This window comes from Diceros bicornis, chromosome 17 (genome assembly GCF_020826845.1).
Source record: "Diceros bicornis minor isolate mBicDic1 chromosome 17, mDicBic1.mat.cur, whole genome shotgun sequence".
Lineage (NCBI taxonomy): Eukaryota > Metazoa > Chordata > Mammalia > Perissodactyla > Rhinocerotidae > Diceros > Diceros bicornis.
In genome coordinates this window covers 25,545,797-25,569,341 of record NC_080756.1, presented here as the reverse complement: position 1 = coordinate 25,569,341, position 23,545 = coordinate 25,545,797, and the positions used below count along the sequence as shown (strand labels likewise).

General features: G+C 40.2%; 1 protein-coding gene across 1 annotated transcript in view; it reads right to left on the bottom strand.

Moving 5' to 3' along the window:
- Window positions 1-23,189, bottom strand: part of ADAMTS20 (ADAM metallopeptidase with thrombospondin type 1 motif 20) — a 179,772-nt gene extending 156,583 nt beyond the window's left edge. The window contains exons 1-3 of the mRNA XM_058558477.1: window positions 22,783-23,189; window positions 21,844-22,205; window positions 291-453 (exon numbers count right to left, since the gene is read on the bottom strand). Coding sequence (XP_058414460.1) covers window positions 291-453; window positions 21,844-22,205; window positions 22,783-22,873 — 616 coding nt within the window. The 5' untranslated portion in view covers window positions 22,874-23,189. The remainder of the gene's footprint in view (window positions 1-290; window positions 454-21,843; window positions 22,206-22,782) is intronic.
- Window positions 23,190-23,545: the final 356 nt, after the last annotated feature.

The window sequence follows — 23,545 nt, the reverse complement described above, 5'->3', positions numbered from 1 at the left end:
ATTCTGCTGAGAAAAATTAAATCATACTAGTGTGACTAATAAATTGAAGCAAAAACCTTCTTTAGTATTTGCTACAAATCCCATATACTGAATACCTTTTGGATTTAAATTTAGTCTACTACAACAAAGTTGCCTACAGACATTAGATAATTTCTAATGGCTCTTCATAGGTTAAGAAAACTTAAAATATCATATACTTTGGTATTTAAGGAAACTATGAAAATTCTAACCTATAAAAACATTTAAATAGTATCATAAGTTAACCCAAATAGTTTTACTTAATAGTTTACCTGAAACTTCACAAGGCTTGTGAGACTGCAGAAAATAGTTCCTTTTTAATTCCTGTCTGTATATAAGATGTGGCTTGTTATGATCATCTTCATGTTCACTCCCATCTGCCTTCATTATGGGTTCTAAGAAATATTCACCATCTTGTGCTTTAAATGTTCCCATCTGAAAATAAACAAAATAAAAATTAACTTTTTCTTCATCATGAAGAAGAGAAAGTACCCTGTGCCACAGGTTAAAATGAGTACACAGAAGCAAGACAGCCAGGAGTCTGTTCACCAAATGGCATCAACTGAACACAGTTTCCTTTCCATGGTTCACTTTTCTCTCTCCACTCTTATGTATAAAGTCATGAACACTGGACAGTATTCCAATATGCAGAGTCGAGATGATAGGCACTCCAGGTATAAAGAATGGCATAAGCAACAGCACCAAAATGGCAAAAAGTCTAGCACATTCTAGAAATAAGAAAGCCTGTTTGGCTTGATCCTCGTAAGGTAGTAGTATGAGATAAGACTTAAAAGATAGGCTGCGGTCGGAAAAGAGAGATCTTGAATGTGATGCTAACAATTGAGAATTTATTTGTAAGCAATTGGAGAGCCATTGAAGAGTTTTCACAAAGACTTGTCTTCTGATTCCAGAATCTCATATCCAACTTGCTATTCAGTATCTCCACTCAGATAACTAGTAGCATTTGCAACCTTAACATCTCCAAAGCCAAACTCTTGATTTCCAGTCCAAACCTGCTGTTTCTAGAACGCTCTCTATTTCAGTAAATGGCAACAGTATTACCCAGATTGCTCAGGCCAAATATCCTCAGAGAGAAATCATCGATGGCTCTTTCTCTCACATTCCATATTCAATCCATCTTCAAATCCCGATGGCTCAACTTTCAAGGTATAACCAAAATCCAACCACTTCTCCCAAATTTTACCACTGTATCCATGATATAGCCTAACATTGTCTCCTTCCTGAACTAAATCAATAGCCCTCTATAGTCTCGTCTCTACAGAGGAATAACAGTAATTTTTCTTAAGTCTAGATCAGGTCACTCTCAAAAAAAAACAAAAACAAAAAAAACTAACGACTATTCATGTCACTTAGTAAAATCCAAAGTCCTCACAAAGGTCTACAATGGCCTGTGTCATCTGCTCACCCATTTCCACCACGCAGCCCCTACAAGCACACAGACTAGCAACAGTTCTGACTTCATCTTCTCCCAGTTTGGCTCATTCTAGAGCCCCACCTCTGGTGTCTTTGCTACTCCTCAGACACAAGTATACTCTTACCTCAGAACCTTTGTACTTACTAAACCTTCTGTCTCCAGCACTTCTCCCTGATAGCTCCCTCTATGACTTGTTTCACATCTCTGCTCGACATTCATCACCCTACATAAAATGGCACCTAGCCTCCTCTTTCTATCTCCTTTATCCAGTCTCATTTTTCTTCATAGCACTTATCACTACTTGATGTATTTTTATGCTTGTTACTTGCCTGATACTATCCACTAAAATAGAAGCTCCATGAGAGTAGAGCTTCTCCTGTACTCTTCTCTGCATGCCTCTCATGCCTGCCACATACTAGATGTTAGATAACATATTAAATGAACAAATAAGACTGTAAGGTATTAAATTTAATCTCGTGACATTGTGTGTTATGGATGGTAGCAAAAAAAAGAAAAAACACTAGCAGTTATAAGATAGAGGCTATGACCCAGGAAAAAGGTAAGAAAACCTGAATTATGGTGACAGTGATGCTATGGCAGTTGGAACACAAAGGTTACAAGATGCCAATTCCTGAGGAAGGCAGAAAAACAGACAGTGAGAGGTGGAATTTATGATAGAGATCATTTTCTAGGAAAATATAATTTACCAAAAGGACTCCAGAAATTTTAAAAATCCAAACAGATCCCTTTTCTACCAAACAATAGAAAAAGATATCCGAGTTACATCACAAAACTCCTGGCCTTGACGATTTCATAGGGGAACTCCACAAAACCTTGAAAGAGCAGATAATTCCACTGTTATTTGAACTGTTCCAAAATATAAAAAATAAAACATCCAAGTTATTCTTATGAAGCTAGTGTGAACTCATAGCACACATTTGATAAAGATGGCATGAAAACAAAAAAAGCAACAAATATAGGATAAGCTCATATACGAATATCAAGATAAAAGTCCTAAGTTGTATTAGCAAACAAAATTCAGAAACAAATGAAAAGAATAATACATGGCGAGACGGAATTTATCATAACAATGTAAGTATAGCTCAATACTGGGAATCTATTAATATAACTCATTACAATCACTTATACAAATAGAAAAAGAATCACATGGTTTCTGAAAAAACTTCAATCAACATCCTTGATTTTAAAAATATCAATAAAATATAAATAGATGGATGCTTCTTTAACAAACAAACTATATCACAGCCCAAAGACAGTATCATGCATAACAAAGATACATGTGAGGCATTCCCACTTAGGTCAGGAATACAAGGATGCCCAGTATTACTTGCACTAGACAATAGAATTAGATAACTTAGAAATACAAAAAATTGGAAAGGAAAAATTAAAATGTCATCCTCATAGATGATATCAGTATATACCTTAAAAAATAAAAATTAGGGGCTGCCCCAACAGCATAGTGCTTAAGTTTGGGTGCTCTGCTTCCGCAGCCCGGGGTTCACAGGTTCACATCCTGGCCACGGACCTATGCACCGCTTATCAAGCCATGCTGTGGCAGGCGTCCCACATATAAAAAGCAGAGGAGGATGAGAATGGATGTTAGCCCAGGGCCAATCTTCCTCTGCAAAAAAAGAGGAGGATTGGCAACAGATGTTAGTTCAGGGCTCATCTTCCACACACACACAAAAATTAACTGAAAAACTACTATAAACATTAAGTGAACTCAGTGAGATAAAATATACAGGCTGCAACAGTTTTCACAAAAATAAAAACAATTAGAAGGTATTATGGAACAATCCCAATTACAAATAAAGATTAAATGCCCAGGAATAAAAACAAATAAGAAACTTCTAAGATCTCTGTAAAATGTTACGGCACTACTAGAGAACTACAAAAGAAAACAAATGGAACCACCTGCCATGTTCTTGAATAGTAAGATTCCCCAAATGAATCTAGAATATAAGACCCCAATTTTAAAAAATATCAGATTTTTAATTTTTTTTAATTTTTTGTGAGGAAGATGAGCCTTGAGCTAACATCTGTTGCCAATCCTCCTCTTTTTTGCTGAGGAAGATGGGCACTGGGCTAACATCTGTGCCCATCTTTCTCTACTTTATATGTGGGACGCCACCACAGCGTGGCTTGATAAGTGGTGCGTAGATCTACACCCGGGATCCAAACCTGCAAACAACGGCCCACCGAAGCAGAGCGTGTGAACTTAACCACTGTGCCACCGGGCTGGCCCCTCCGACAGATTTTTTAATATGCAAACTACTTCTAAAGTTCATATGAAAAAAATAAATTTAAAATAGCCAAGATAATCATAAGAAAACAATGAGGTGGGACTAGTACTACAAGATATTAAAATATTATAAAGCCACATTAAATACACCAGTGTTGGCAACTGAAGAGAATAATAGACCAATGAGCTGAATAAGACGACAAGCAACAAATCTTCAATCATACAGGACTTAGTATTATTGTATACAGACAGTCTCTAAAACCAATGAGGAAAGAGAGTATTTAATTAATAGTATTTTGTAACAAGGGGGCAGACATCTAGAAAAAATAATTTGGAATTTATCCTGTGGGATGTATCCAAAGGATCAATGATGTAAACTTTTGAAATAAAACTACAACAGCAGAAGAAGATAACATGAGAGAATTCCTTTATAACTTGGGAGTAGGCAGGGCGTTCTAACCATGACTCAAAACCCATTAAAAAATGTTAAATTTCACTCGATAAGAATAAAAATTAATACTAAACCTAGTAACCACTTTGACCTAAGAGACTGGCAAAAATCTAAAAGTTTTATAACATACTTCAAAGGTGTGTCTGGAAAAACAGGCACTCTCACACCTTGTTGTTGAAAATGTAAAGTAGTACAATCATAATGCAAAGCAATTTGGCAATATCTATTACAATTACAAATGTATTTGCCCTTTGATGCAGTAACTCCCCTTCTGAGAGTTTATCCTACAGATGCTGTACATTTGCACACATGTGAAATAACATTTATGAAGTTATTAACTATAGCATTGTTTTTAATAGCAAAATATTGGAACCAATTCAAAAATCCATTGATAGGATCTATTTACATAAACTATGGTACAGCCATACAATGGAAAATTTTGTGGCTATAGATGAAAAGAGAATAAACATTCTATGTAGTGATGTGGAAAGACCTCCAATACAATTATTAAACCAAAATATAAAACTGTGAAACAGGATGTAGAGTTCACTACCATTTGTGTAATAAAGGAAGAAAAACAAAAACTAAGCATTTCTATTTGCCTGGTTGCTATTAAAGAAACTCTAGAAGGAATTGTTAGAAACAGTACAGGTGGAGGTGGCAGAAAGTAGGTGGATTCAGGATGGACTAGATATAACATCCTTCTTACCTCAGGTACTTCAAATATAGGCTGTTCCTCTGCCTAAAATATTCTCCCAATTCCCACCCTTCACCTCATACCCCTGCCTCATCACTCTCTGTCTGCCTCCATCTCATCCTTCCAGTCTCAGCTTAAATACCAACTACCAAGAAAGGTTTTCCTTCACCAGCTGTCTAGGTAACCACATCCCTACCTCTACTCCTGAAAATATATTACTGTTTGATTCCTTGAGTATTTATCATACATTGTATTTATATATTTACTATTTATAATTATTCTCCCCCATTAGACAGGAGACTTCATATAGGCAGAGACCTAGCTCTGAATTTCCACTGCCTAATATAGTACCTGACACATAGTAGGCACAGTAGACAGTAAATATTTGTTGACCCATGAAAGCTATTATTTCCCACTCTTTGTAAACTCAGCTAACATTGAGCAGAAGTAGGACATAAATTTGGACATAGAGGCTGGAGCTAGAAGATGGAGACTCCAGCACGCAGAGATGTTTTAACCAGAAGAGTCCATAACTCTTGGGTGAGAATAAAAATTACACCCTTATCATTAACCTCTAACTGAAATTTAGCATTTTATACAGCTGTGAATGCAGGAGACAAATCCCAGTGACATCGCCAATGGAAAGCAGATATTTTCATCACATGAAGATATTTGAGATCTCAAATTATTGTTCATGCTCAACAATATTAAGATGGTTATTAGATCTGCCATTTGATCTTATTCGATGTGCTAATAAGTAAAAATTTATGTACCTTTTTTTAGTATCTTGATAACTGTATTTCAATAATTGGTTTAATTTGTATTTTATCTTAGGCATTTTAAAACATTCTGCAAAGAGTTGCATCAGTAAATTATTAAAGAGATTGAAGATAAGTGGGAGGAGGGAGGCGAGTCAAAGCAACAACTTTGGAAGATTAAACAATATCATTGTGCAGCTGAGGGAAGACCAGCAAGGGGGATGTTTTAGCCATCAAGGTATGAAATAAGAAGGGATTGCATCTGTTTGTAGTCAAGAGTGGAAAGAAGCGCTCAAATGGTCAGCTTTTGTAGATAGACCCCTTTCTCTAGTCTGGTAAGGCTAAATCATTGAGGGTAGGCATTTATAAAAATATTAATAGCTAACTCCAATATATATACATCAGACATTATTCACATACATTTATAATTTATCACAACCTAACAACTCTTTGAAGGTGAGACACTTTACAGGTGAGACAAATGAAGAACAGACAGGTTTAGTAACTTGTCCAAGTCTTATATCTAGTCAGTGGCAGGACCAGGATGTGAACCCAGACAGCATGACTCACCATTCGTGCCTCAACCCATTACACTGCACTAGCTATCACATACCAATTTTGACAAACCTTACAAAAGAGTTGACAAATATTTAATGAGTATTTATACTATGTGCCAGGCACAGCTCTAGGTGCTAGATACAGAGGTGAATATGACAAAATCCCTGCTTCAAAGAATTAATACTTATATGGGAAAAGACAGACAATAAATTAAAATACCATATGCCAGGAGATAAGAGGTGCAATGAAGAAAATAAAATAAGTCAAGGAGACAATCACAGAGGGTGGAGTGGGGAGGCACTCCAGGCTGAGGCTGGAATAATGAGGAGGTAGCCATGGAAAATGCTGGGAGAACATTCCAAACAGAAGGAGCAATGACTGAAAGGCCCAGTGACGGGGAAAAGCTTGGCAGACTCAAGTGACAGAACAGTGAGGCTGAAGCTGTGCCAACAAGGGGATAGGCAGTAGAAGACGGAGCTGCCCAGACAGGGGAGGTGGCACTCATTATGCTTCACGCTGAAAAGTACTCATCACACTTCAGGACACACAAATGTACATTTAAGATTTTGCAATTTTCCACTTAGAAAAGCATATTTCTGTGACAAATCAATTCAGAAACGAATTACAGACACTATGATAAGCACAGTTTTAGTGAATGAAGTTTCATTTCTTTTTTGTGTGTGTGAGGAAGACTAGCCCTGGGCTAACATCCGTGCCCATCTTCCTCTGCTTTATATGGGACGCCGCCACAGCATGGCTGGACAAGAGGTGCATCAGTGCGCGCCTGGGATCCGAACCAGCGAACCCTGGGCCACCGAAGCAGAGCGTGCGCACTTAACCGCTGCGCCACTGGACCAGCCCTGTCATTTCTATTTCTTAATTATAAATACCTAAAAATTCTTTAGAGATAACTCTGAAATTGTTGCTCTAAATTTCATTGTCAATAAACATATCTTAAATCACTATTTTAACTGAATAATCACTTAAAATCATTTATTTATTTTTTTGTGAGGAAGATCAGCCCTGAGCTAACATCTGCCAATCCTCTTTTTGTTTGTTGTTTTTTTTCTTTTTTGCTGAGGAAAACTGGCCCTGGGCTAACATCCATGCTCATCTTCCTCTACTTTATATGGGACGCCGCCACAGCATGGCTTGACAAGCAGTGCATTGGTGCGTGCCCGGGATCCGAACTGGCGAAGCCCAGGCCGCCGCAGCAGAGCATGCGCACTTAACCACTTGCACCACTGGGTGGGCCCCACTTAAAACCATTTAAGTGATTGTAGCACTTGTAGTCATAAAGTTCTCTTCATACTCATAATTATTACCAGATTAATGTCTCCTTAAAGGTAACAGAGTCTTTTCTATTTTTACAGTTCCAAACCTAAAACATTGCCTGAAACATAGCAGGCACTCAATACGTACCCGTAGAAATGAACATTTTTGTAATAAACATGGCTGAGTACCTGAGTTTTTCCCCCATACACCCTTCAGTAATCCTTATTTTTTTTTCTTTAACATTGTTAAGTTACGGTAGTTTGGAGACTCATCTGAGATATTTACATAATTATATTTTCTTTCAATGCTGAAAAGTAAAATGGTTAGGCACTTCTTGGTTATACAACGTGCTAATTTGTTAGGATTACAATTTTTTTTAAAAGGCTTAAATATTAGTGAAATTCCATCATATATACCAAAACTGCAGTCTACAATAAAAAGAAAAGCTACATATATTAGGAATTCATCTCTTTCTTGGATACTTTTCTAGTGGCCTATACTCTAGCATATTTAATTCTACCAGTGCCTGTCTTCCAAATATAACTACAAATCACTTCTTTCCAATATATGCCAAAATTACAGCTTTCTCTGCCTTCCTAGAAAGATAATTGCAACTATACTTATAAATTACAAAGACACTGGTTTTGAAACCCAAGTAGATGGACCCATGGAAAATCACTTTCTGTCTTTTTAAAAAAGCATGCTGAAGAGAGGAAATGCGATAGTATCTTGGTAAAAGACACAAATAGACATGAGGCGGCTTGTTACTTATCTAAATGCACCTACAAAACTACTCTGAATAACATCACACATTCCCCAAGAATACTGAAAATATCTATACATTGGAAATATTTTTATATATTCCCTTGGATCAAAATCTATGAGGTACTTCTATTATATTGTTCCAATAAAACTGCACGAGTCCAACCTGTACTCTCATATGATAAGTCAATATAGGTCTATCCAGGGTCCACCAGCACCTCCTTTCAAGTCATGCTAGAACACTCTAGCCTGCTAAGAATATTGCCGTTATAATTCAAGGACTGTTTCTTCAATAAAACCATTTAAAATACTAAGCTCAAGAAAAAAAAATGGCAAATAACTTGTTCTCAAAGGGATTTCCCTATATTTATCAATGAAGGACTTAAAAGTATTTTACTACCATCAATATTTCTATAATCCACTCCACTGCAGAGGACTTTCTGTTCAAAGAATAAAAACAAATATTTTTAATTATGAATTTAATATTTTAGTTTTAAATATTTGCCTAAAGGCTCCTAAAAAAGCTTTTTTTTTTTTTAACTTGGAAAGGAACCTAGTAAGGAATCGGAGGAGTTAACAAAACAGGTGGTTCATAGAATTATATTTAGAGCATCCCATATTTTTAGCAACCTGCCTATCTGCAGATGGGCACTGCAATTTGATTCATGAGAAATACCAATGAAATTCCAAATGCTTTCTTTTGGTGACTATTAAACACAGCAAGACTAGTTTTCACTTGGGCAAGTGTCTCCCAGTTACTTGGAGCAATGATCTTCTATTTGCCAAGCTGTTTTGAAAGGCAGTAAATGATCATACAAATGGTTCCAACTTACTCTCATAGGCCAAGATTTTTATGTGCTTAGAGGTAAAACCAAACTATTGTTTTTCCAAAATCTTCTTTTTTCAGTATTGTGGCATTCATCCATATATATTTTTTCCAAATACATGGCAAACATACGTACTATAGCCACAACCAATAACGTATTCTCAGATTTCATTAAAGGGTAAAAACAACAAGTACAAAATATAAACCGTTTGGACTCTTTTCCCAAATCTTTTACAGTTACCACATTAGCCTTGGTAACTAGAGAAAAACATTCAAAAATAAGGTACTATTGAACAAGGCAATTAGAGCTTATATTGAGAAATTATTTTAGTAACCAATAGCTCCCAACTACTAATAAAATTGGATTTTCACTTAAGGGCTAAATCACTGTTAATTACTACCATTAAGACTAAGATCTTTAGTTTTTCAACCTTTAATCATAAGTCATATAATGAGAATCAGTTTGACGCTATTTGTAATGACAGAGCCTGAGTATGAGTCCTTGGTTTGCACTCATGGAACCTTGGACAAGTCACTTCATATCTTGGACCCTCAGTTCCATGACTTGTAAAACAAAATAGAAATAATTCTATCTACCTAATGTCCTGAGAAAGGCAGTGTGTATTAAAATGATGTCAATAACTTTTGAAATTGAATGTATTTTGAAATAGGATGAAAAATTCTTCACTAAAAACAGATGTTACAGCCATCCTTTTTACCCTAGGCGTAGTATAACTGTCATGTAATAAAAAGTCATGAAGATTAACTCTGAGACTCTTATTTTGGGTTACTTTGTTCAATGCAAAAGGTTTTTCTCCTTGACAATTCCTCATTATAACACCACTGATCATGCCTAGGAAATAGTGTATTACATGTAAGCACACATTGAATGAATGAGTCAAACATATGAAAACATAATTAGCTCCAGAAGCCTAAAGCAGAAAATTCATTGTAAGATTTTTAAGATGACTCTTTCTTCTCTCTTCTAGCAGCATGCTTTATTCCCCATTCCACAGGACAATTCCAGATCACCAGTATAAAAGTGAGAAAAGACAAAGAGGAAGTGTGTTGCTGATTTCTCACCTAAAAAGAGACTGCTCACTCACCAAGTCCTTGCCCTTGATGATCGAGAAAATAAGAAAGACTCTGGACTCATCTATCCAAGATTTACGTAGCCAAATAACTCAGGTTCAAATAGTGTCCCAGCAACACCAATAACAAGGAGTTAATTCCGTAAATCTTTCTTTCTTGTAGGCACTGAGGTGTTTTTGAAGTCATATGAACTAGCTAAAAGTAGAGAACTGTCAAAGAAATGACCACGTTCTTGTGGGGTCTGGGTAGTACTTCTCAGGACAGCCTTTTCCAACCTCTTACTAAATTATCTGCGAAGACGTAAAACCTAACATCATTATAACGATAAGAAATTTAAAACAAGAAATCATTAAGAACTACTCTGTGGGTGTACTATAATGGAAATGTCCATGATATATTGTCAAAATGTTATAAATCAATATTACTTAAAAATATATACATATAATATCTAGAGGGACACTGCCTTACACCTGCCAGACCATATGTCATCTTTATAGCATATATTTTCCCGGTTTATCTTTTAGTTTATTTATAGTTATTTTGACATATGGTACTCTTCAATTATTATTTAGGCAAATACATCAATTTTTTTCATTTGTTATGTCTCCCTTTGTATTTTGCCCTCCTAAAGGTTAAAATATATTGTAATCTTGCTCTTCTTTAATACAAATGGAATTTTATTTGGTTTACCAGTAAGATGAGAATTCAAAGTTTGTTCTTTACAAGATTCTTGGCATTCACAGATTTAACATAAACGCATTTTAGGCTTTGGCAATTGTCACAGGAAACTAACTTGAAGCAATTATCAAACTTGATCTGCTAACAGAAGTCAGCTAAGTTTTTGAGCGATTATATTGTCAAAGAAGCCATGAGCATGGTCTAAATAAGCCTTGACTGCTTTAACTGTAAAGTAACCTATAGACCCTCAGAATTACCCCAGCATTCCTGAAGCCCCCCCTAGCCAGCATCCTCCCCAGAATCTATTTTAGACATGGCCATGGAGGAATACAGGCAAGACTCTCCCAGAGAGCAGAACCAGGGGCCGTGGTGACTGGTGGACTTCCCAGAAAGATGAATCAAGGTAATCAAGGAACTCTCCTCCTGCCCGGGTAGTGGGTCTCCACAATCCCTCCCCAGGAGTCCAAAATTGCTATAAGTCAGTGACTACGAGGTGTCTCCACTTCTTTCTGCAGGAAGTTAAGATTAGGTTGAGAGAGGTACAGATAATGTGTCTTTTTAATTCATTAGTTGCTAAACCACAGAGAACCATATCTGGACTTTATGGAGAAGATTGCATTACCCAGAGATCCTGGACTTTGAGCCAGACAGTGCCCTTGCCGGGTTGTCTCCTTGCAGACAAGATGAGTATGTTTAATGTGTAGAAAAAGAGCAAAAAATTAGCGGACATTTGGTCTTGTCCAAAACATCCATTGAGATATTTGGTCCACAACAAAAAGTCCTTGAAATGTGGTCCTATCAAAAACATCCATGAGCATATAAGGTCCATGCCAAATGTTCCTTGATATTTGGACCTGTCAAAAACATCCATGCATAGAAAACGTGCCTGGGTTCAAATAGCCCATTACCTTTATTTATACTTTTGCTTTACAAGATTAATATATAAAAAATACTATCATGTTTTATTGCTCCAATAATTGTGTTGTGGCTGTATTGCCAATAACAATTCTTGCCTCAGTAGCCTAGCTGGTTATGGCACATGGGGTTAGATGGGGCGGGGTTCAAATCTCACAGAAGAGTGGGATTTATATTAACTATGTGTACTGAGGGAGAGTTCTACAGTCAGAGAAATGCACAGAAGACAAGTCGAGGATGGGATCTCATGATGCATGGTGCATTAATGTGTCACTGGGCATTTGGTTGGATGTGGCTGGGTCATTTAACAAGGGCTGATTTTGAAAGGAGGAGCCTGGTCAAGCCACTAAGTAAAATGGGTGGCAAACACATTGATATAAACACTTTACAGAGCTTCTCTCGTTCTCGGTGGAGCGAGAACAGGCATGGCTCTCCTACCACACATAGCTGTCTGGTGTAATAGCTGCCAAGAGAAGGATACAGGGCATCTAATTAACCACCCACCAAAACTATCCCATCTCCCAGGGTTAATGGCCTGTGTTTCCCCTGAATTGATGTCGTCGAGAGGTATGATCACGGTAGACCGCAAGAACTGTCTGCTGCTATTTGGAGGGGTTTTAGTGGGTGTGACTCCCACAATTACCTACCAATCAACATGGAAAACCACACCCTCAGCTAATGTCTGCCTACTGGCTGATCCAGGCCAGCCAAACCAGGTGTCAAATCCATAATAAGACACTAGTAACGTTTCCCTTACCAGTAGACCAGTGACCATCGGTCAGACCACTACAAAAGAAAAAAATAACCCTCCTTCTTTTGCTTGGCAATATGACATCTTTATTTGAAAATTCTCAGTGCAACATGGCAGAAATAGTATACTCACAAGAAGAAAAGCCATTGTCGAATTATAATGGTTTTTGTTACCATTTCCACTCCTTTAACAGAAATTAGAGTAAAAGGGACTGGTGCCATGAAGAGGAGAACCGGCAATACCCAAGGTACAACTAGTCAGGATTCGGACAACATTACAATCATTCAAGATGGGACAAGAAAACATCAGCACAACATTGGTTTGAATGGGAAGGAAGGAAAACCCTGAATAGGTTAAAATGACACAAAGAACCAAATGCAACACTATCACAGGTACTTCGAAGAACTCTCCGTGGTATTCATAAGGAGGTCCTGTTAACTCTACCGGAAAGAAATCATTAAAGAGGCAAGTAAATAGAACTCAAAACAGACATCAACCTCTAAACCCAACTTCATTGCACAGAATTGAAATTTCAGAGGAGTATAAAGTGACCAGACGTGGAGAACCATTTCTTATGCACAATTCCAGTGCTCAAGACAAATTCTTATTTACACAGCTTATGACACTATTCAAGTGCTGATACCACATTATCCAGTGATGGCACCTTCAAGATGGTACCAACATAGTTCACTGTTATTTACTGTGCATGGTGTATTGGGTTATACTAGGCCATTGATTTATGCGCTAACAATGAAAAAGTGAGGAGACACTTACAGATATGAGAAAATACTTGCGTTTACATGAGAAAGAAATCTCAACATTAACCCTTCATTGTGCATGATGCATTTCAAGATTGCAAATATGAATATGATTTGACTACTCCTACCAAATGCATAAGCAAAAGGATGCTTATTTCGCTTTTCACAATCAAAAAATGTCTTCTTTGGGTCTCACTCGTGAATATATGACAATGGAAAGTAACACCACCATAAGGGTGCATCCCTGTTGTTTGGACTACTTGCACCTTTGGAAGATGTAAATGAAACTTTTGAATACACTGTGGAGAATGAAGAAAATTTAGATGACCTAAGGGATTATGTTGAGAGTGTATGTCCATGGAAGGCACGGCAGAAGCAGAAGACCAGAAGCTCCAAGATTTCCACCAGAAACTTGGAATGTTTATACATCAGTACTGAACAGCGATCATAGGACACACAATGCAGTGGAAGGCTGGCATCGTAAACTTCAAAAGCTGATAGTGGTGCATCATCCTTCAATTTGGAGATTTACTGAAGCATTAAAAGATGAAGAACAAAGCAACAAACAAGTTATCACCCAGGTTCTTGGTGGTCACACTCAAATACTGCCACCAACTTCACAATGATACTGATGAAATCAAACTTATAATGGAAATTGTTAACAGATATGACAAATATAAAGCCGATAATCAGGTCAATACATCTTTGAGAGCAATTGCTCATTGGTTTAAGAGTAACCCTGCTGAACTTCATGATGAAGAAGAACAAGAATAAATGAAATACAAAATTCATCATGAATTACAAAAATAATGTAAATAAAGTTTAAAGTTACGTTTGTATTATTTAACGAATCATGGACCAAATGTCTCAATGGATGTAATGGACAGGACCAAATATCAAGGACCTTTTGGCGTGGATCAAATGTCTCCATGGACGTTTTGGACAGGACCAAATGTCCTATAGGGAGAGCAAAGGGATATTTGGTGAACAGAAAGATGGTCTGTGATAACAACTGTTGGTGATCACCAGTATTCCCCTCTCTTCCTCCTGGGCATATCACTGCCCCTCATTTTCCAGCCCTCTGCATCCAGGTAGAGCCAGGCAACCAGTTTTCATCAACAGAATGTACATAGAAGTGATGTGTGTCACCTTTGGACTGAAGCAATCAAGAGCCAGTACGCCTTCTCCATGCTATTACTACGGGAATAGAGCATTTATATAGCTCATGAGTATTTTTAATTAATAAATACTGTTGTAATAAGGATATTACTGTACCACCAATATCTAACAGTGGTAGGTACATAAGTGAATAAGTATTTGTTGAAAAAGAATGATCTGTTTCTTCCTCTGAATATTAATATGAATTGAACAGCTTAATTAAATATATTCTATGGAAAACAGTTATAAGCAAAACAGAAATAAAGCCACAAGTAACAAGGGTGTGGTGTAAGCCCACACGAATGAAGCAATAAATGGAACACAATTAGCTTAGATGTCATCTGAAAAAGATTTAATCTATCAAAACTTTTTAAAATATGTCCAAGTGCTTCAACTAAAATTGCTAAAATAATTTTCCTGCATTGAATGACTGATGTAAAGAAGAACTAGTATAATTATTTGGCACATATTAAAAGCTGCTTTAGCTCCTTCCGTTCATGTATGTATCCAATATTTCTGTATGCTATATTGGGTGCTAAAATGAATATGACTATCATCCCTACACTTAAAAATCTATAAATGAGATAGAAATATAGACAAATAACTACAATTCAATGTATGACACAGAGAAAGTCCAGTGGTAGAACAAATGAAGGCCTGGGCAGCTCTGTCTAGAATAAGATCAGGGAAAAGAAGGGAAGGCTCAAAATGGATCTGGAAGGATAGGTAGGAGTTTAAGGGAAAGGACATTCTAGACAAAGAGAAGAGTAAATATAAATTCAAACAATTATGAAGATTCCAGTAAACCTATGATAGAATCAAACCAATGTTTTTAGAATAATTATCTCTTTCTTGCCACGTGGTCCTCTGTCATTACCTTTCTTGGAACACTCAGTCATTTAAGTCAGTCATCAGAACCATTTTGGTCTCCTCCTCTTATGGCCCAAAATTCTAATGGGTCTCCTAGAAGGTTGCTCAACTTCAGCACTACTGACATTTTGATAATTCTTTATTGGAGAATGTTCCATGCATTGTGGGATGTTTAGCAACATCCCTGGCCTCTACTCACTAGATGCCAGTAACTCCCCACACACACACAGTTGTGACAGCCAAAAATGTCTCTAGACATTGTCAAATGTCCCCTGGGGGGCAAACTGCCCCCAGTTGAGAACCACTGTTCTCCAGCAGTACACCTTCCATAAGCGCCCACTCTTCCCCTTCGCCACTACAACTACACTACTTCAGGTGACTTCTCTTCCTTACCATAGTAGACAACAATGATGGTCCTCTCAGTGACTCACTGCCTCCCCTGTACTCTGCACAATGTTGCATAAGGGAAGACCCCTTCTAACACATCAGACCCATCATCTACAGTTTAAGCCCTCACTCCTCTACAATGCATTCCAGGCCTTAATCTGATTTCAACCTTACCTTTCACCCTCGTCTCCTAATCCACCGTACTTTTCAGCTGCACAGACCCACAAGCCGCCCTTGAGTTTTCATCTCCACCTTTGTTTATTCATCCCTTGAAGTCCAGTTAAGAAGCCTTCTCCAGCACAGGTCTCATAAGGCTCTTAATCACTCCTTCTTGGAGGTTCACACAGCACTTTCTGTACTCTTAATAGCATTTAACAGACTATTTTCATGAGGTGTGTGCTGATGTCACTATGTTGAGGCCCTGAGAATGCTGAGCATAACTGACCAAGGGCCCCAGTTGCTGAGCTTTGAAGTCCATCACAGTGTTTGTGCCCCGGCCATATCTTCCAAGTGCTACTCCCAGAGCGAGTCAGTGTGGCAAGAACACTAAGGGTAAACCCACTCTTAGGAGGCACAGGACTGTTCCCCCAGACAAATGTGGCTTGAGGCGGGCTTTGCTGACCCTTGCTTAGACTGCCCAGCAGCCTAGGATGCTTCTACCCAACATTTTCATCCTCTTTCCACCTGTTTCAGACTTCATTGTTCTTTCCTTATTTTCTCTAACACAAGCACCTCCCCTCAGTAAAATCCTTGCACATTTAATCTCATCTGCCATCTGCTTCTCGGAGGACCTAAAGCAACACTAGAATCTTAAATGTAGAGGCATAAGAAATTCTCCCTAGTGTTATTTGACTGAGTACATGACTGACTAAAGGAAGTCTTTATGAATTTTTCCAACAACATGAATACAGAATGGCATGTGTAATGATCTGGGGCTATATTAATTTTGGGCAAATAGGAAGTTTAGAAAATAAAACTAAAATTTTCCCAGAATAGACAAAAAACCAGTAAAGACTACTGATAGTTTCCACAGTTATTTCCTGTCCGAACAAGAAGTTACTAAAGCAACTCAATCAGAGGGCATTAGCGCCTGACATACTACAGAATGGTTCTGACGAGAAACTTCAAAAAAGTACACACAGCCACTACAAGCTACTCTGTGAGAGTACTGTATATGCCAGATGCAGTGTCTGGTTTTATGACATCTGGAAGCTGGTTTTTTTTTTTCCAACCAAAAAGACTGCATTACTTCAAATCCCACCAAGAAATAGTGAAGTTAACAGTCTAGGTGGCCAGCTTAGTCCCTGAGGGCCTTTGGAAGAAGGGAATCCACCAAGTAATATGAGAAGAGGGCTAGCAGAGGCCTAGAAGTTGCTGAGAATAGCCTCTGTACAATTTATACATGCCATCCTGACAAGTATACACCAAAAATATGCCAAGTTATTAAATATTGACCTACTTTGGCAAGATTATCAACATCATGAGTAGATGATGACCATGAAAATGAAGTTTAGACTTGAATGTAGGGATTTTAAGTCCTGATAAACTGTCACAGAATGTCGAGTGGTCAATGGACTAAAAAACAGTTTCATTAACCTTTATATTACTTATAGGTAATTTTATGATTCAGCTCCATTTTCTTATCTACTATAGATTTTAGAAATATGCAAGTAATCTGTTTAGAAATGTTTTAAGTATGTGACAAATACATAAAAGAAAAATTGTAGAGAAAGCAAGATTAGAAAAGCAAAAGTTACACAGACATGAAACAAGGAAAGTTTCTGGCAGACTCTTAGCCCCTTCTGGCTCTTGGGCCCAAAGCACTTAAAACTAAACAAAACTAGTCATGGTTCAGTGATTTAGGGCAAGCGAAACACATACATACCAAGACTTCTAAAAGTAGAAAAAAATTAACCATATAGAAATTAAAAGAAAACATTAGTTCACATGTTTGGGGTTAATGCAACACCAGCAATTAAATGGAATCTATACGTTGGGGTGTCAGTTTTTTAAAGTGGTTGCATGTATAGGGAGGTATCTCTTGAAAATATTAGTTTTTCATTCCCTTCCTCTAAAAGTCACATTCCTCAACAGCCATCAAAGAAAGGTAGATGCTCCCTCAAGTGGGAAGATGGAAGGGGAACAGGTCAACTAAATGAGATGTGAATGGGGAACTCAGACGATTCCAGGAAGAAATGGGTGATGGAGGCAAAGGAAACAGCTGGCAAGAAGCATGTGTGCTAACTTCTCCACTGCGGGGTTAAGATCCTGGAGACAGAAGACACATTAGAAAATTTAAGGGTACTGCCAAATGCTTCCGCATGTATGCAGGATTCAGAGAAGGGACCCTCTGAAAAGGTTCCTCCCACACACATACCAAAATTAGAGGTGTGGCAGGGTTTGGCAAAGGGAGGAACCAAGTTCCCCTTGATTTTCAAGGAGAGTTGAATGGAGGGTTTTAGACCCTTTGAGGAGTCTGGAAGATTACCAACAGCGTGACCAAACCACCTTACGTGGGCAGGGTGCTGCAGCAGGAGCAAAGTGACCCTGTGTCTGGGGGCTACACAATGCATCAGTCAGACAAGAAATCAAATAGCTGTTGTAGCCAGAACTCAGAGGGATACGCAGCACCAGTGAGAGCCCAGGAGGGGAGGAGTCAGCGAGCCTAGACTGAGCAAAGAAGAAAGGTCACAAGTTCTCAGGTGCAGAGCTCAGCAGCTGGTGCCAAAAAGACGCAAAGAGACTAAGACACAAAAGACATCAGAGACTAGAGGAACTGGAGAACAGTACAATTTCCCCACTTTCCTCCCAAACAATACAGAGACCTCAGAACACTTTTACGGCCCTGCATGGGGTCAATTTTCAATGGTCAACGTGTGCTCGAATCCAGCAATGTATAAGACAACACACGTTAGCAGAAAAAATGAGGAAACCCATGCTCATTTCAACATATTCAGGAAAAGCCTTTGATGAAGTATACCATCCATTCATAATTAAAAGCAAAACTAAAACAAAGCAAAGAGCAACCAGAAAAAGAAGAGAACTCTAAGTTAATAAGACTGGCTCTAAAAATCCTTCAGTAAACCTCAACCTTAGTGTTTAACGAACTGGCAGAGGTCAAAGCTAGATCATCACAGTCGCATACGCAAAGCCACAAAGATAAGTCTGAAAGCAAGCAGCAGCAAGGCCAGTAGGTTAGCATTATTGACTTCCCCGGCATTGGATCAAGGCTGATCTGCAAACAACCTCGCAAACATCAGCTGGTCCAGGTTGTGGGTACCACAATTTTATCCACATCTAAAGACTAATCTGACACTAAAAAGAGGATATATCCAATTATATCTGATATAATGACAAATGGACTCTAAAACCTATCAGAAGTTCTGCTATCTGATGAAACTATTATTCTAAAGAAAATTAATGATAGAGTTGGAGTAGAAATAAAATACATAAAGACATAGCTAATATCTGCTTTAGTGCTAATATCAAAATTGAGAAAAATCAAAGAAATGTCACTAATCTTATTAGTAATTTAGACTTATTGGTCATGATCACACTACTAGAAAAATATTTGTAGATCCTGGTACCTCTAATTATTTGCTGTATTACTGGAAATTTTCTCTCTCTACCATGACTGATGCCCTCAATGCAGCCTTACAAAAACAAAAACAATTAAGATAAAGTTGAATTACATAGTTATGAAAATAAGTTTTTAAATGTTAAATCAAATTAAACTGATAATATCAATAAGTTAACCAAAAGCAAAGTGCATATGTAAGTCAGATTAATAACCCATGATAACTTAGACAACTATATCCAAACAGACACAGTGGCAGGAAAAGATGAACTCCTGTTAAGACCTAAACATTTCCAACTGTTTTCTGATTTCAAAAAGGGGATACTGAATAATAATTTGAAGTATGCCAACATTATGAATCAACATGAGCAGAAACATCACTCCTAATAATGCTTCCCATCTGGAATGGTTTTCCATGCTGTAAAATACTAAATCAAGAAAACATATTGACCATGACAAATTTGTGATAGTAAATCTAGAATTTTCCAGACAAACTAAATATTTTGAAAGGTTCTAGAAAAGAGAATGTTTCTTTCTTTTGATGTATAGGTGGCTACGTAAATATTAGTGTGTTTCTGCCCTTCTGATGTTGCAAGCATTTTGCATTTATCCACAGCAGAAAGGAAGGAAATTGTTCAAGGCATTCCATGTAAATGTAGCTAAAGATAATAGCATGAAAAAGAGCTAAGCAACTTCACATATTTACTTAGTAATGACCAATACACACACTCGGGAAGACACCTTACATCAATTAACCTTAAAACAAGAATTCCATTTGGCCTGAAGAAAACAGTTATCAGTTTTTTACTTAATCAAAGAACAAACCGTGTTGATGTTTACTTGGGAATACTTTACTAGATATCAAGTATGATGTTTACTAAAATACTTGGGAAGAACACTAGAATCTCATAACCAAATTCCTAGTTGTTGTTTCCTCTTGAACATATATTTTTGGGAGGAGTTAATGATGAAATGAGCTCATATCTGTTTTAACGGAAGCGTTATTAACCTGTGGTTCCATGAACTAGGATGAGAAAGTCTCATCTTTATTTTCACTAACTTCTGATACTTAACATTTCCCTCAATTATCATTGGAGGTAAAACCACAGACGTTGTAACTTTGTTATCAATAAAAAGATACTTTCCTGGGGCCTGCCAGCGTAGCAGTTAAGTGCACGCGCGCACTCCGCTTTGGGAAGCCCTGGGTTCGCAGGTTCGGGCGCGCACCGACGCACCGCTTGTCAAGCCATGCTGTGGCGGCGTCCCACATAAAGTAGAGGAAGATGGGCACTGATGTTAGCCCAGGGCCAATCTTCCTCAGCACAAAGGGGAGGATTGGCATCGGATGTTAGCTCAGGGCTGATCTTCCTCACCAAAAAAAAAAAAAAAAGATACTTTCCTATCACAGAGTTGATGTAGCTATCTGGATTGTTTATGCTCATTACCACTGCAAAAGCATGGTAGCAAATAGACTCCTCCCCACTAGATATTATCATTTAATGTAGTAATAAAGAAGTATGTGTTGTGACACCACAAACATTTGTAACATTTTGGTAACTGTTAGTATTTAAAAGGAAGCCAATTAAATAACATGTATGTTATTTTAGAATTATTATACTAAGAAGAGGTCCTGGGTTTCCCCAGACTAAAGAAGTTCATGGCAAAAAAAAAAGGTTTAGAACCTCTGTTTTAGAGGGAGAGAAATGAAACACCAGATATTTCACTTCTCTGCAATGAGGTTTTTACAGTCTCCATATTTTACTCTTGTCACTCTAATGATCGTTTCTCATTTGCTGGCACCAGGACTTCATAGATACTCTACATTTTTATTTTTTTATTTTTTGGTGAGGAAGATTGGCCCTGAGCTAACATCTCTGCCCATCTTCCTCTGTTTTTCATATGTGGGACACCTGCCACAGCATGGCTTGACAAGTAGTGGGTAGGTCCACGCCCTGGGTCGAACCTGCGAACCCGGGGCCTCGAAGTGGAGCACACGAACTTCACCACTACGCCAGTGGGCCGGCCCCTACTCTCCATTTTTAAACACAATGAATTTTAAACAGGCAGACTCAATCTCTTCCCAGTTCTGTACTTCAGATTAATGGCGATCCCCATACCATCAAAAAAAACAACTGGTTCTTTCCAAACCTTTTCATTTTGTGTGTATTCGTTCTGTTTTCTTTCTACCATTCTAAATTCAAGGAACAAATTTAAGAAAATTCAGGGGATTCTGCCTCCATAGGTGATCAGAAATGCTGTCTGAGTGAAATAGCCTGCCCTCCTGTTGGAAATCACACTTCCTTTGGCGCAGAGATCCCATACGGTCACTCCATGACTCACTAACCCTGCACCTGACACTTTCAAGAGATAGTCTCTCAGCTTTGCACGGAAGGGTCAATTTTGCTCAGCAGGTAGACATGCTGATCCTCCAAACTCCTCTCCCCACTGCAAGAAGGAGTGGCCTCTGGCTTGGGTTCAATCTAGATGTTAATCCTTTTGGTGACCCACTCTTGGGTCACCAACTACCAAACTTGGAAAAAGTCAATGCCCGGCTCCCTGAACGCAGCCCTTTACTGGATCCCAAGAAGATGCCAAGGGATCCGAGGGCGCTTACCAGGCCTCCACAGAGGCTGAAGACGGCTGTGTGATCCTCCCGAGCGTTGACCTGGCCGCGGTAGAAGCAGTGGCGCAGGTCTGGGGGCGCCGTGCTGCGCTCCTCTGCCCCGCGCGCGGGGGCCCCCAAGTGCACCTCGGTGTAGCCGGCGGCCAGAAAGGCCGCGTCGGCGCTCAGGTTCAGCTGGAAGAGCTGCCCGTAGGCGCTGATGCGGTAGTGGGTCCTGAATGGCGTGGGCTCCAGCGCCTCCGAGCTGCGCTTCCTCCGGCTGAAGTGGTGGCTCTGAGGGAACACTTCGCCGAACTCATTGACCCGCGCGGGGGTCACCACTTCGTAGGAGGCCAGTGTCCTCACCAGGGCTTCTGCAACCACAGCGATATGGCCATTGAGCTCCCACGCGTTTCCAACTCCCCCACCCCAAACTGCTTCAACCAAACGTCCCCATCAAAGGTTCACGGTCCCAGGTCCCAATACACCCGGGGGCGCAACAAATGCACACATGCTGGCGAGTGCGGGCACACACACACGTGCGCCCTGTGAATGTGCACGCTCTGCTTTTCCCACACCCCGACTTGCTCCACCCTCCCCAAGCAAAGAGCCTGACACTCAGGGCCCTGAGCAGGCCACCTCCTTCCCCCATCCCTCTTCGCTTCCCCGCTGTCGCCAACTCGTGTCCTCCGGGCGCACGCCCCACCCTGCCACACGCGCCCCCACCGCGTGTTCCCGGGAGATGTGCCCGCCGCGCGCGCGATTCCTCGAAACCCGGCACAGCAGCAACCTCTCGGGATGCTTGGGGTTGACGGATCTGCGAGTCCCGAGAACCTCTGCAGGGCCACGGTCACCCAACAGGCTGAGCCGCTCACCCCGCTCCGGTCCGCCTGTCCCACTCGGGCCCCGCACCACCACCTAGCTGCTGAAGGCGCCCCGCGGTGACCTTACCTTGCCTGGGGTGGAAGTGAACTTCCCAAGACCTGGTGATGAAGAGCGAGAGCTGGTAGAGCAGCCCCGTCAGCCACTTGGCCACCCGCATGGTTCCACCGGGGGGATCCCAACAGGGGAGGCCAACCCGAGCCGCCGGCCGCCCAGCCGGCTTCCCTCGCGCTCCGCTGCCTCTCCTCCCTCTTGCCCGCCGCTCTGCGCGCCGGCCGCCGCGGCGCCTCAGCAGCCTCCGGAGCAGCCGCCCCGGCCCCGGGCCGGCCCGTCTAGCCACACCGCCGGCCTCCGCTCCCTGAGCCGCTGCTTCATCGCACTGCAGCCCCGCGGCCCCCGGCTCGCTCTCGGCAGCCTCGCTCGGCTTCCTGCACCCGCACCGCCCTCGGAAGCCCGCTCCTTAGATCCAGCTCCGCGCGAGGAAGCGACTCGACCTAGCAGGAATGGTGCCAATATAGCCACCCCGGGCCGGGCGAGCGCGGGGAGAGCCCGCCCCCAGGGGCCGGGCGCGGCCAATCAGCGGGAGGCGCGGCCCGGGCTCGGCCTCCGCGCGCAGCCCGCCCTCCGGCCCCCGGCCGCACGCGGAGTGCGGTCCCCGCGGGCTCTGGCTGTGGGCGTGCGACGTGGTGAGTAGCCCGAGTCCCAGCTGGACACCATCCCCGTGCTTGTAAAACCCAGGATTGATAAGCTGCGAGGCCGAGGACCAGGTAGGTGATAGGTGTGTGAGCTTTTCAGTTCTTATAACGCAATGACAAGCATCAAATGGAAAGTT